Source organism: Cuculus canorus, chromosome 3 (genome assembly GCF_017976375.1).
Source record: "Cuculus canorus isolate bCucCan1 chromosome 3, bCucCan1.pri, whole genome shotgun sequence".
NCBI lineage: Eukaryota > Metazoa > Chordata > Aves > Cuculiformes > Cuculidae > Cuculus > Cuculus canorus.
Genome location: NC_071403.1, coordinates 89,456,358 through 89,468,432, shown reverse-complemented (window position 1 = coordinate 89,468,432; position 12,075 = coordinate 89,456,358). Strand labels below are relative to the sequence as shown.

Here is a 12,075-nt window from a genome sequence, read left to right as displayed (position 1 = left end):
TAAAGGCACAGATCAGCCACCTCCAAATGCTACACAAAGTCTTAGTTTAGGGTTAAAGAAAAACGCACTCATATCCCTTCTCTCTCCATTCTAAACCTACAATAACATAAATAAATGGATGTAAGACAGGAATCTTACCAACAAATATTCTCAGGATAAGGAGCATATGTAACCTCCCAGTTTGATATGCACAATTCCCTGCTGTAGGACGATGGCTGGGGTTCTCCTTTACATTTAATACTCTGACATTTGCAGGCATTGAAGTCCTTAAGGATACTGTAAGGAAGAAAAAGAGAAGGAGAATTTTTCCAAATTTTTACACCTAAAATGCTGCATAGGTAATGAGAAAAACTGGAAGTGGTGATAAAGGTTCTTTTGCTTTTAATGATTAGAGATCAAGATAGTACTTAGATGACAATGCTACATTATATTACGCATGTAATGTCGTATTAACAGTTATTACCACAGGGCTTTGAGATCTGACAAAGCTAGAAACGAAAGGCTGTCTGAGGTTTGAGCTGTTCAGTGCTTCTACCAACATGAACAAACAGCAGTGACTCATATTAAAAAAAAAAATATTAAAAAAAAATCATAGCCTAAGAGATTTAGGGGGAAAAAACAGCCCCAAAAGCAATGACAGCCAGTTCCCCAAACACCTCTTTAGGTAATTACAGCTGTTTTCAAATCAAAGCAAAGGATTAGTCCACCTACTCATTTCATTAGCCAATTTTGCCTTGAGTACCAATTTTCAGGAATTTTTTTATCACGCTGCTATTCTCACAATTCAAAGTATTACTTTCTTTCACCTACTCCTAAAATAATCACAATAGTTTTCTTTCCTTCTAATATTATAAGTTGTTTGACAATCAATGCATTCAAACAAAATTTAAACATGCCTAAAATAAATGCTTCCAAAGATTTCCCAAAAGACAGCAGTAGGGGTGCTAGTCATATATTCAGAGACCGTACAACTGTGTGTGCATTACTGAGCAAAAGAAGCTCCACTCCAGGCAAGCTCCATTACACCAGCATGAAAACAGTATATACTATACTTGAGGTGGCAGACTTGAAATTCCTGAACATGCTCATTTCTCAGTTGTGCTTCTAACATAAAGAAGATGGAGAATCATATGCACAAACACCAAACAAAAACACAAATAATGACCAAACCCCAGACCTTTACCTTACCAGAATTCAAGTAGTGATGTCAAATTGCCAGCACCTTGCAGCAGCAAGTATTTAAGAGAGTTAATTGTACTTTGACAGTTTATTTTAGAAAATACATACAAATCAAGCTTTAACACTACCAGCCACAGTACGAGCATCATCATTAACCAAGCTTCTACAACTACCTGACTTCATGAACCTCAGTCCTGGATTCCCTTTTCTCCCATCCTGTTTCAGGGCTCTGTGAAGTACAGCCTACTAAGGGCACCAAATAACTTGATGGTAGCCTCAGCTTCGCACGTAATCTAATCTAATTTTCCAGAGAATGGAGTCCACTGCTTCACTTCCAAGCTAAACAAACTAAAATCTTTTCAATTCTTGATAATTCAACTCGGAGATGCCTACAGTGCAACTCAGAAGATGCACCCAAGGAGAAGTTATCCCATCAAAATTGTGTAAGACAAATCAGCAGCGAAGTAAAAGATGCTCACAAAGTTCCAACAGAACTTTGCGTTTTCTCTACAGATGACTGAGTAAAAAGTACAGAACGACTTCTGACATTAGGCCTACGCATACATCTATAGTAATAGGCAAGACAGATGCATAATGTGTATCTATCACCTACAGCCAGGTCAGTCACTGACTGCTTTGTCGAGATGACAAAGTAGCAGGACAGTTTGCACTGTGATAGTTTGGCATCTGGACCACTTGCGCGGCAGAAAATCGAGAAATCAGTAACTCGTATTCCAGAACCAATTGGTCTGGCTTACTGTTAACCTACACTAATGGACTGAATTCCACCCAGAAGAGAAAGGCTCCATACCTCAAATAAATGTTTAGAGCTATTTAGTCCCTTAGATATTTTTCTCACTGGAAGCAGAGAGGTTAAATGCATGCTTACGGGAAAACTTACGTGAAAGCAAAGCAGACCAAGTCCACAGGATGGTGAAGAAGAAAGGAAGAAGAACCAACATAAGAAAACAAGTGTCACAAAGAGACTGGTTGCACGAATCACAGTTAAAAGAGAACAAACAAGACAGCAGACAAAACTTACTAAGTTGCCATGGATTTCTCTTGAAATGTTACAAAAGCCATTCCCAGTGGTTTATTATGAACTGCTTGTTCCTCTTTTGAATATTCTTCCATCAGTTCATTTCTGACTTTGGTATAATAATCTACAGCATCCTCCTGTAGGGAAATTTATGACTGTTACATCCAAGTACCAGATGGCCAATATCTTTATGAACCTCTCTCTTCCTCATAATACTTCCACAAATTACAAAACACATCACAATGCGAAGACAAACAAACTTCAATTTTTGCACTAAGATTACATTTCAAAAGTTCTGGGGAATTCCTTTTCTGTACATTGCAAGAACATGAAGGACGAGCTATCTGCAATAAATGAACAGAGAATTTCTGAAGCTCAACAAGATATCACACAAAAACTATTCCCCGCTCTTTTAATCTACCTAGCCATAACTAAAATTAAGCACTCTCTCTTACCCTTTCGCATCCTCTCACTTCACAACAGCAGAATTGACCGCATGGCTTAGGGTTGATTTGGACCAGCTTGCCATACTTCTGATGTAGGTGTTCATAGTAAGTCAGGCTTTTTTCTGCCTGTTTTCTGGATAGAAAAAAATATATCCATTACATTTTGGAAGAATACAGTATCAACATCAAACATAAGAAGAATAGAATCTCCAAGAGAAAAAGGTATGTCAAGGATTGATAAAAATTAATCAGTCACTGAAGGTACTCATATACTCTACTTTGGCTACTTAGTATAACTTATTTTCAAGTATGTAATAGCATTATGCAGCCTAGAATTGTGAGGCTTTAGGAACAAACCCAATGTATAGCCCAGAAGATAAGACTTTTTTCAATTATGACCAGCCCCGGCCAAAGCAGCAGAGTCCCAGAGTTATGAATTTAATAGTTGGGTTTTCCACTTCATACTGCCTGACAATAATTAAACACATGCATACATAAATAAATAAAAAATTGGCAAGTCAACCTTATGCAATACATCTACAAGAAATAGGCTGAACCCCACAATTCACTTTAAAACACAGCCGAATCCAGGCCAGGACTTTAAGAGCAAAATTAATTTCTGGTATGTGTTTCTGGTATATGGTGATTAAGGACTGGTAAAAACATTCATGAAATTACACTAAACTCTGGTAGATTACAAAAGCAAGTACCTTTTTTTGAAGAGATGAATAAGCTTGGCTACGTCGTAACACAGCTGGACTTCGAGCACAGTGCAGGTTGGGTAGGCAGCACTGCAAAGGAAGCAGTACATAAGAACAGTAAGAACAGAAAGTACAATGAAGAAACTCTTTCAAAGAGCATCACTGACATCTAACTGACATCTCAATCACTCATTTCATTCCTGAATGAGATATCATAGAGTGTAGATCTCCAGAGAGACAGCAGCCAAAAGTTACTTTAATGAAACACGCAGCATTATTTCCAAGTAAAGGCCATGTGGGAGCATGAACAGAAAGAGTGGATACACAGCCACTTTTCTTAGATTCTAATTTTGAGATCAGCTAACTAACTTTATTGAAATACAGTCTTTTTTTTCAATTCTGTCTAAGGAATAGGATATGCTTTTAGAATACCAATACTATCATATGAATTTTAAACAGTGCAAACATTTCCGCTTGGACAGGTAAAACTAAGATGATTTTAGCTCTCCTGTTCCTAAAGATACCGCTCAAGCATTGAACTTACGTGAAATGGCCTTGTATTGTCTCTTCTTTTGCATTTTTGGGAATACCAGTTATAAATAACGTGCACTTAACCTGCAAGAGAAAATGCAACTCCCATTTTGCAAAACCACATCACAATAAAGAAAACAAGAATAAGAGAAAGTCAGTGACACAACACAAGTTAACTGTTGTGGAGGTAACAAGGTAAGAAATTTTGATTTTGAAAGGAGCTGCATCTATTCAAGACAACACTACATTCACCACTCACATGGGTAATAGGTTACAACAAAATTTCACAAATCCTTCCCCAACTCCCTTCTCTCCACTCATTTTGACAATTCAGTCAGTGGAGCTTTGCTTTCAGTGAATTCCTTCACACTTACGCTACATTCTAGCAAGCAGTAGGCACTTTAGCAATTTGGGTTTTTAGCATTATCCACTTGCACAGAAGCTGTACAGTTTTTTTTTTCCATACCAATACAGAAACTTACTATGTTTTCTTCTTTATATGTGACATACTTCATGTGATGCCTCATGAAGACAACAGTCAGAATCAAGTAAACAACAGCAAAAACTGTGTGCAGCCAAAGAAGATTATTACTGTAGGACAAAATGTTATGAATATGAGAAACAGGAAGAACTAATTATCCAGCTGATAAAAGTAGCCATCAAAATGCTAAGCAAGCATTTAAAACCAAAAACAAGAAAAAAAGGTAGTTATTGGTAGTCAATTATGCCCGTGCAGATGCTTTGGACAGCCATAGGGTCCCCTGCTTATCATAAAATTCTATGGGTAGCAGGCCTACAAAGAAAACAGATATTCTATGACATGTACATTTTTAGACAGCTTTTGGCTTATGCCTCTTCATTCAGATGACCACTAGTTCATACCATGCTATTTGCCAAAATGTTTTTCATCGGCCTTATTAGTTACTGTGCTGAGTGCATAACTGAAATCTCCTTGAAAAAAATCCTTACTCAAACTGAAAACAGCCTAATACAGGGAGTAAATTCTGCCTCTCTGATAGCTCCTTCCTCCAAGCTTGTAGAAGTTTTGTTGTATGAATAGTTCCTCAGTTTTGTGAGGAGCATTATTAATTACCATTAACCTAAAATACAGAAATCTATTCTACAGATAAAAAAACCCAACCAAACAAGAAACCCCCATTAATTATTAGGATTCTCAATGTGGTTAAAAAAACCCCAAAGTGCATTGGCAGAAACTACAGATAGATTGATCTAGTAATAAACCAGAAAAATTGTACAGTTCTGTACAACTACTTTACAGAGTGTTTTTAAAACATATAGAAGTAATTTTACTCGTGATCTCAGATGGGAGAGATATGCACACACACAAATCTGACGTAAGTGAATTTAAATCATATAAGTTACACATTCTAATAAGGCTGCCAGCTTTATTTTCCTTCTGAACTATGATTTCTTTTAATGTGGAAATTTCTGAAAATAATACAGCTAGACGTGCAGTCATTATCCAAGAGAAACATGTGGTATAAGAGCTGTGAAAGTTGAAGCAAGTCTCCAGATTTCTTATCAGCACTGTAACTACATAGCCTGAAGCAGAACGTATCCCAGTTTCAGTGGATGAAGTGTGAATAAGTAATTCCTACCCCATGAGCCATGCTCCAAGTATCAATTCATGTGACTCTGTCAGGAAACAGACATAAGCATGAAAGTACTCTGCAAGATTTACTCACCCAGTTTGTAAGTTTACTATAGTTGTTCTTCCAAAACTATAGGGATCTTTATCTAAGAATTACAAAAACAAGTAGCATAATTAACTGGTGCAACACCCACATGCAAACTATCAGAAAGTCAGCTTTTATTCTTTTTTTTTTTTTAATGTCAGTATACTACGTTTTAATTCTGAGCATATTTATTGTTTAAAAGATTTAAAATCATAATTGATGCTGTTTTACATTGTACTGCATTTTAAATTTGAAAAAAAAAGGGGGGGATTCTACGTCATTCAACTCATCAAGAGAAAAAATAGGTTATATTAAAAATCTGAATACTAGATATTTGTAGCAGTTCCCTTTCTCTCTTCAATATCTCTTCACATCCATCAACAATGTTGTTTAGGGCTCTGAACATATTTCCTTCAAGTTTTTATTCTGTCTTCACCGATTTCTTTTTTTTTTTTTAACTGTATTAATTCAGCACTGACAAAACAGTACCAGTAACCTTAAGGTCACAAATCATAAAGTTTATATGACATTGCTTCTCTGGACTGTCAAGTATTTTAAAAATTATAATGCGAGTGAATGAAAATTGAGTACGTATTCACAAAGGCAAAAGAGATAATGTATCTGGAAAGCTGAACAATCTTCTAGCATAGACTGTTGAACCCACATTGCAAGTTAAGTCATCACAACAGAAAGAACTGCAAATGCACAAAATCGGCATTCGGTGGAAGGGGAGGAAGAAGGGGGGAAGCAATAAAACTTCTTTTTTTCCCCAGCTGTATTTCGTACCATCACAAAAAATAATGCAGGAAAACAGAATCTGTATTCTCTTGCTTTAGAAGGCCAGCCATACTCTGCCATTTGAATTAACAGAAAGCATCTATTGGTATCCAAGATACTACAACTTCTATCAAATTGTAGCTAGAGAAGGACAATGTACCCAAATGGGTGCATTTAACAAAATTCAAAATCCATTCTGGTATAAATATACAAAAGAGGGAATTGCATTCTATAAGTTCTTTGAAGGCACGACATCTCTCTCTTTACTTCATGGACACAGCATCTAGGGCTCCAGTTGAGTTGGATTTGATTCTCCAAAATTAGAGATGCTGGCTGAGAACACAGAGGTGGAAAGCAAGGAAGGAGAAGTCACTACGAAGTGACAAAGTGTTCTTTGAAAGAACAGAAAAAAGCAAAGAAATGCAAAGAAGAAAAAAAGAGAGGAAAAGCAAGGATGTTTAAGAAAGCAGATATTAATATAAAAAGAATTGCTAAGAACAAGGTCGTAAACAAGAAGTCAGAGATGGCAGTTCCACAAAGAAACAATACTAAAGGCACAGGTACAAAACATCCCAATACAAACAAGGGCTAAGTCACAAGGCTCTTTAAAACACAGAAAGAAGAAACTAAAAACAAATCTGGGCCACATTATTAAGGACAGTAGAAGCGAATAAATTATTGGGACAAAGATTCAGCACACAAAATAAGATGCAATTGCTAGGGTATAAGAACAAACAAAACAAAACAAAACGCAAGCAAGTATTCTCCCTGACAGTTCCTGGGAAAACCAAATGAATTATTGTGGTTTTTTGCATCACTTTTCACCAAGATGACCAACTCCGTAAAGATGATCTTGACAAGACTGACACAAAGTGAAGTATAAAATGGGGTTATAAAGGCTCATTATCAAAAAATGGAAGAATGTTTAAACAGGATTTGAGTTCAGTCCACCAGTATTCTCATTAGAAACTTGAACAGCAGGCAAGAGGGCACACATTGTGTTTTGTGGAGGAAGAGTTAATAATGGAAAGAAGTAGGTGTCACACTGACAGGCATCATCAGGACTAGACTGCAAGAAACATGAAATAATTATTTGTCTAGCACTGACAAAGTCTCAGCAAGAAGATTTGTCTCGTTTTCAGCTGCAAGACAGAAGGGAGCAATGGGAGCAGTCTAGCTAGGTTAAAAGTCCAGAGGATGGCTGATGATTTTATAATTAGACAGAAAGCATTTCTCACTAATGATTTCTCACTAAGAAGCTAAAAAGATATTGCAAAGAGGAAAAGAATAATCTATTCTCCCCAGAGATCTTGAATTGCAGCAAAAAAGAGTCAGATTGGACACCAGAAAAAGATTTCTCAGCTGTGAAGACAGCTTCCATTGGTAATCACAACCAGTTACGAGGGCACAGGTCAAATTAATCCTGCCTTGAGCCTTCTAAATCCAGTCAACTATGTCAGCATATCATCTGCCATCTTGTTTCTGACAATAGTTTTTGCCAGACGTTTAAAGAATTCTCTGCTGTCATACAAACGTCACACAAAATTACATGCACATCAGATGGAGGTGAAGGGGGAAATAAACCCACAAACTTTACAAAGTTTACAAAAATTTAAAAAAAAAAATCCTAAAGAGCTTTAGCAATGATACAAATCACAACATTCTTCTTAGAATACCAAATAAAAAATTCTTACCAAGTAGATCACCCGATAGGTTGACAGGCAATATGACACACACAGACAAAATGCTGATAGCAATCAACAAACAGATGATGTGACGCTGGAAGGCAAGGTAATGTATGGCATCTTCACCACATCTCTCATGAATCTCGTCATCACTGCATCATAGACAGGAAATCATACAGTCAGTCTACTTAATATCCTTGGGGTTTCGGGGGATGGTTTTTGAACATACAGTAACTTGTCAGTCTACCTATTGACATCTCCATCAATTCCCTATCTGTTTTTAACATGATTGTGTTCTTTGATGCATAATTTTAAGTTCCAAGTGTGTCTTTCTTTTGTGCAGTATCAACATTAAAAAATTAACATAAGGGAACTTAAGACAGAAACACGCAATCTGAAATGCAAATATAAATCCAAAATTTTTATCAGCCTAAAAGAACACGAAGTTATTTGCTTGTTCTCCTGCTTTATGACAGTCACCAGGTGTCAAGCCTACTTCTCAGACTTTAAGATCACACAGTGACAGTGTTTGCTCACCTGCATAAAGGCTCCAAATGAAGCAAATAAAAACAGAATCATCTTACTCTCATGACATCAAATTAACAGAAAATATTAACAGGCTTTGGAACGAACTCTCATTATCTACCCATTGTCAGCCAGACAGATAATTAAAATACGAGTTCTTGGGAAATGAAGGAACTGAACTAGCAAAAATGCAGAAAGGTGAGATCAATCCCAACCCCTTTTTTGTTTCAATGTACCCAACTGAGCAACTGATTTTCAAAAATTATAATTTACTAAGCCCCAAGAGATACAAAGAACAAAAATCACAGCTCCAACACTCAGTTACTTGAAAACAGTGAGATGGGCTTTTCCCACTTAGTTCCAGCCCCAACTAAACCACCAGCTCTCCACAGAAATCCTTGCAGGGGATCCTGCTTCCTGGCTGGGGCCCTGCTGGTTTCAAACAGGGGGACACTCACACAGTACTCTTTGAAGAGTAAAAGCCTAGTCATTAGCTCAGAATTCATATAAATGCCATAGATCCACCGAGGCTCACACACTGTCCCAAGATTAGGAGTCCCTGGGCAGCCAGCAGTACAACTCTATCCCGAAGAAGGGTTCCCATAAGCTGACCTTGTTTTCACATTCTTTCTTCCACCCCAGGAGAGGCACTTACATCACTGTTTGTATTAAATGAATTCTATCTATCCAAGGAAATAAAGAACTTTATTTTAGGGCAAACCCCCTCTTTTAATTATAAAAAGAGCAAAGTAAACCACAGCTCACTATTTCACGTTCATACACTTACTGCATCCGAAAAGCAGCTGTCATCCAAGAACAAAACCCCTAGAAATAAAGAAGAACGTTTTCAGGAGGTAGCATACAAAAAAAAAATATATAGCCTTTCATTGGTACAATTCAGAGAAGAGTTTCTATTAAGCCAAACTCTTGGCTAAAACCCTGGAAGTTTGTTGCTCTGAAATCATCATTTAGAAACATGCAGAAAAATGCCTCACACTCTGCATATTTTTTACAAGGTAATTCATATGTCTGCCCTCAGAGAGTATTTAAGGTTTTGGTTTTTTTTAATCACTTGCATGTCTTCTTAAGTTTACAGAAGTGTGTCCGAACCCTGTGTCCAATAAACAGAAGTCAAGATTGAGGCTTCTAAGAAATTTTTTAAAGGATTGTTTTAGAGCAGAAAAGTTGATTATCTTTTTCCAAAGCCACTTCCAGATACTCTCCAATTTCAAGGATAAGTTCTGTGAGAAACTAATACAAGTTAATCAATTAAACCGTAGTTAGAAACAATGCTGCAATTACGCTAACAAAAAAAGTCTTCTTGTATAGGTATACAAATCCTCCTACGAAACTACAGCAGAAATCACATTTCACTGAATGTTCCAATATGGTTCAAAACCAATCTTGTTTCTCAAAAGATCTCTTCGTTCAAGTGAATAGTATCAAGCTAGAGAGACATGTTTTTATTTAATAGTTTCAATTATGAAGTTGCTTTAGGGATTTAAAACAGATGAAAAACCTACACAAATGCTCATGCGACTATTTAGCTGCAAGGCTAGATACTACGTTGATACATACACAAAATGTTAAAACGTAAACTGCCACCACTAGGGAACTATTGCATGGTTCATTCTGAAGCTGCACAAATTATTTAGAAGTCTTTTGTTCTTCCCCGCCTCCCCTTTTAAAATCTAACATATAGTCCCCCTCCTAATTAAGAAAAAAAAATAGTCACTTAAAAACAATGACACAAGTTATTGGTTCATGGCATGGCAATAGGTTGCCAGGAAATGGAGAGAAATAACACATGGTTCTATAAAAACTTAAAGTGTTACTAATTTCTGCATATAAATGGTCTTCCAGTTTAATGACTGTTTCATTGGGCTAGGTGGAATGGCAAATTACAATAATTTACATTAAAAAAAATCATATCAAAACTCTGGAACACTTACCTTATCATATTCAAGATCTTCAGGTATTGATGAAGATGTTGACAATCGGTTGTATCTTGATTCACTATGAAACATTAAATTATGCTTTTAAGTATCCTTAATAACGGATGACGGAATTCCACAGAATTATTTCAACTTTATCATTTCAGAAGTAACTAATGGAAATACTACAAAACCAATTTTTCACTTATGAAATCTGTGGTTTTCACCTTGTGGGATATGCTTACTTATAGAAAATTCTGCTGTATCTCATGGTAGAAAGGGAGGACCTGACCTCTCCTGAGGTGGGAGAATTTAACTGAACTAGAAAGAAAATGTTTTTATGACGATATGAAACCACAGTAATACAAGAGAATGCAACACAGGTTTGGAAGCCCAGTAAGGATCAGATTTGCAAGGTATTCAAATATTCCTCATTACAAGACATCACATCCTTTTGCTCCACCTCTTTTCATTCATCTTAGAGCCACACATTTAAATCCCTTAACAGCAGGGCCACCTCTTCACACAAGTTCAGTCCTGTAGCAAGGCTAGAAACATTTAGAGACTCTCTAGTCCTCAACTAGAATACAGTATCTGGCTTTAACATGTTGCTAAAAAGAAATGTTGCAATGATAATCTGCCCATAATTACAGGACAATATGTGTTAAAATAGAGCGTATTCATAGGTGTATCCAATAATTTTGACCTAGCAGGCTCTGGGCACAGTCCATCAGGAACAACAACGTAGGCTCCTAAGTGTCTGACTGCTCAAGGACCTGTTTTCCCATGCGTGCCTCTACAGCCCACATGGAAGCCTCTACCAGAGCACCTTCACTTTTGCTGCCTGAGCTAGATGGATTAAAACTGTCTCAGTTATTGCCCATCTTTTTTTTCACCATCTACTTTTCACAATCATACATGGATTGCCCCTAAAACCATATTTTGAGTCTCTTCCTGTTGCTCAGTTGTGAATTTACCACAACTTAGTTACACCACTAATACCAGGAAAAGGCTCGCTGTTAGTTTACCCACTTCATAGACAGCTATTTTAAGCATCCCAAGACATCATCCTGCAGAAGTAATTTTAAAAAAGTTACCAAAAGCTCATTTGCAGTATTACTAAAAAGCAGTGAGAATTCAGAAACCTGCAACAATGCAATTTTTTTTTATTTTTAAACTCTTCAGAAATATTATGACAGGCTACAGAGGGAGCTCTGGGATGATACCAGGCTTGAGCCAAGATAAACAAAATAACTAATATCCTTTTATCACAGAAACAGGCTCTTAACATCGGCATGTAGGTATGTGATGTGGTAGCAGACAAGCAGCCCATTTCCCTTCCTCCACTTTCTTAAACCACAACTGTAGAACGCCATTCATGATGGTGCCAAACACAACTGGAACTGCAGAGTAACTCTGTGAGTGGGTTGTATTTCACACAAAGCAGCATGTGATTACAAATACATCTAACTGATACAAATAAACTTAATACAAGCCCTGTTTTTTGTATCTACTTCCATATTCCTCAAATGGTTTCAACAAATCAGTCCAATGACAAATC

General features: G+C 36.8%; 1 protein-coding gene across 7 annotated transcripts in view; it reads right to left on the bottom strand.

The window, feature by feature from the left end:
- Window positions 1–12,075, bottom strand: part of TMEM63A (transmembrane protein 63A) — a 38,509-nt gene that overhangs the window by 22,312 nt on the left and 4,122 nt on the right. For all 7 annotated transcript variants that reach the window (XM_054062440.1, XM_054062443.1, XM_054062442.1 and 4 more), the window contains exons 4-13: window positions 10,533–10,596; window positions 9,368–9,405; window positions 8,065–8,207; window positions 5,603–5,654; window positions 4,379–4,487; window positions 3,910–3,980; window positions 3,375–3,455; window positions 2,674–2,797; window positions 2,222–2,355; window positions 139–276 (exon numbers count right to left, since the gene is read on the bottom strand). In XM_054062440.1, the coding sequence (XP_053918415.1) occupies window positions 139–276; window positions 2,222–2,355; window positions 2,674–2,797; window positions 3,375–3,455; window positions 3,910–3,980; window positions 4,379–4,487; window positions 5,603–5,654; window positions 8,065–8,207; window positions 9,368–9,405; window positions 10,533–10,596 (954 nt within the window). The remainder of the gene's footprint in view (window positions 1–138; window positions 277–2,221; window positions 2,356–2,673; window positions 2,798–3,374; window positions 3,456–3,909; window positions 3,981–4,378; window positions 4,488–5,602; window positions 5,655–8,064; window positions 8,208–9,367; window positions 9,406–10,532; window positions 10,597–12,075) is intronic.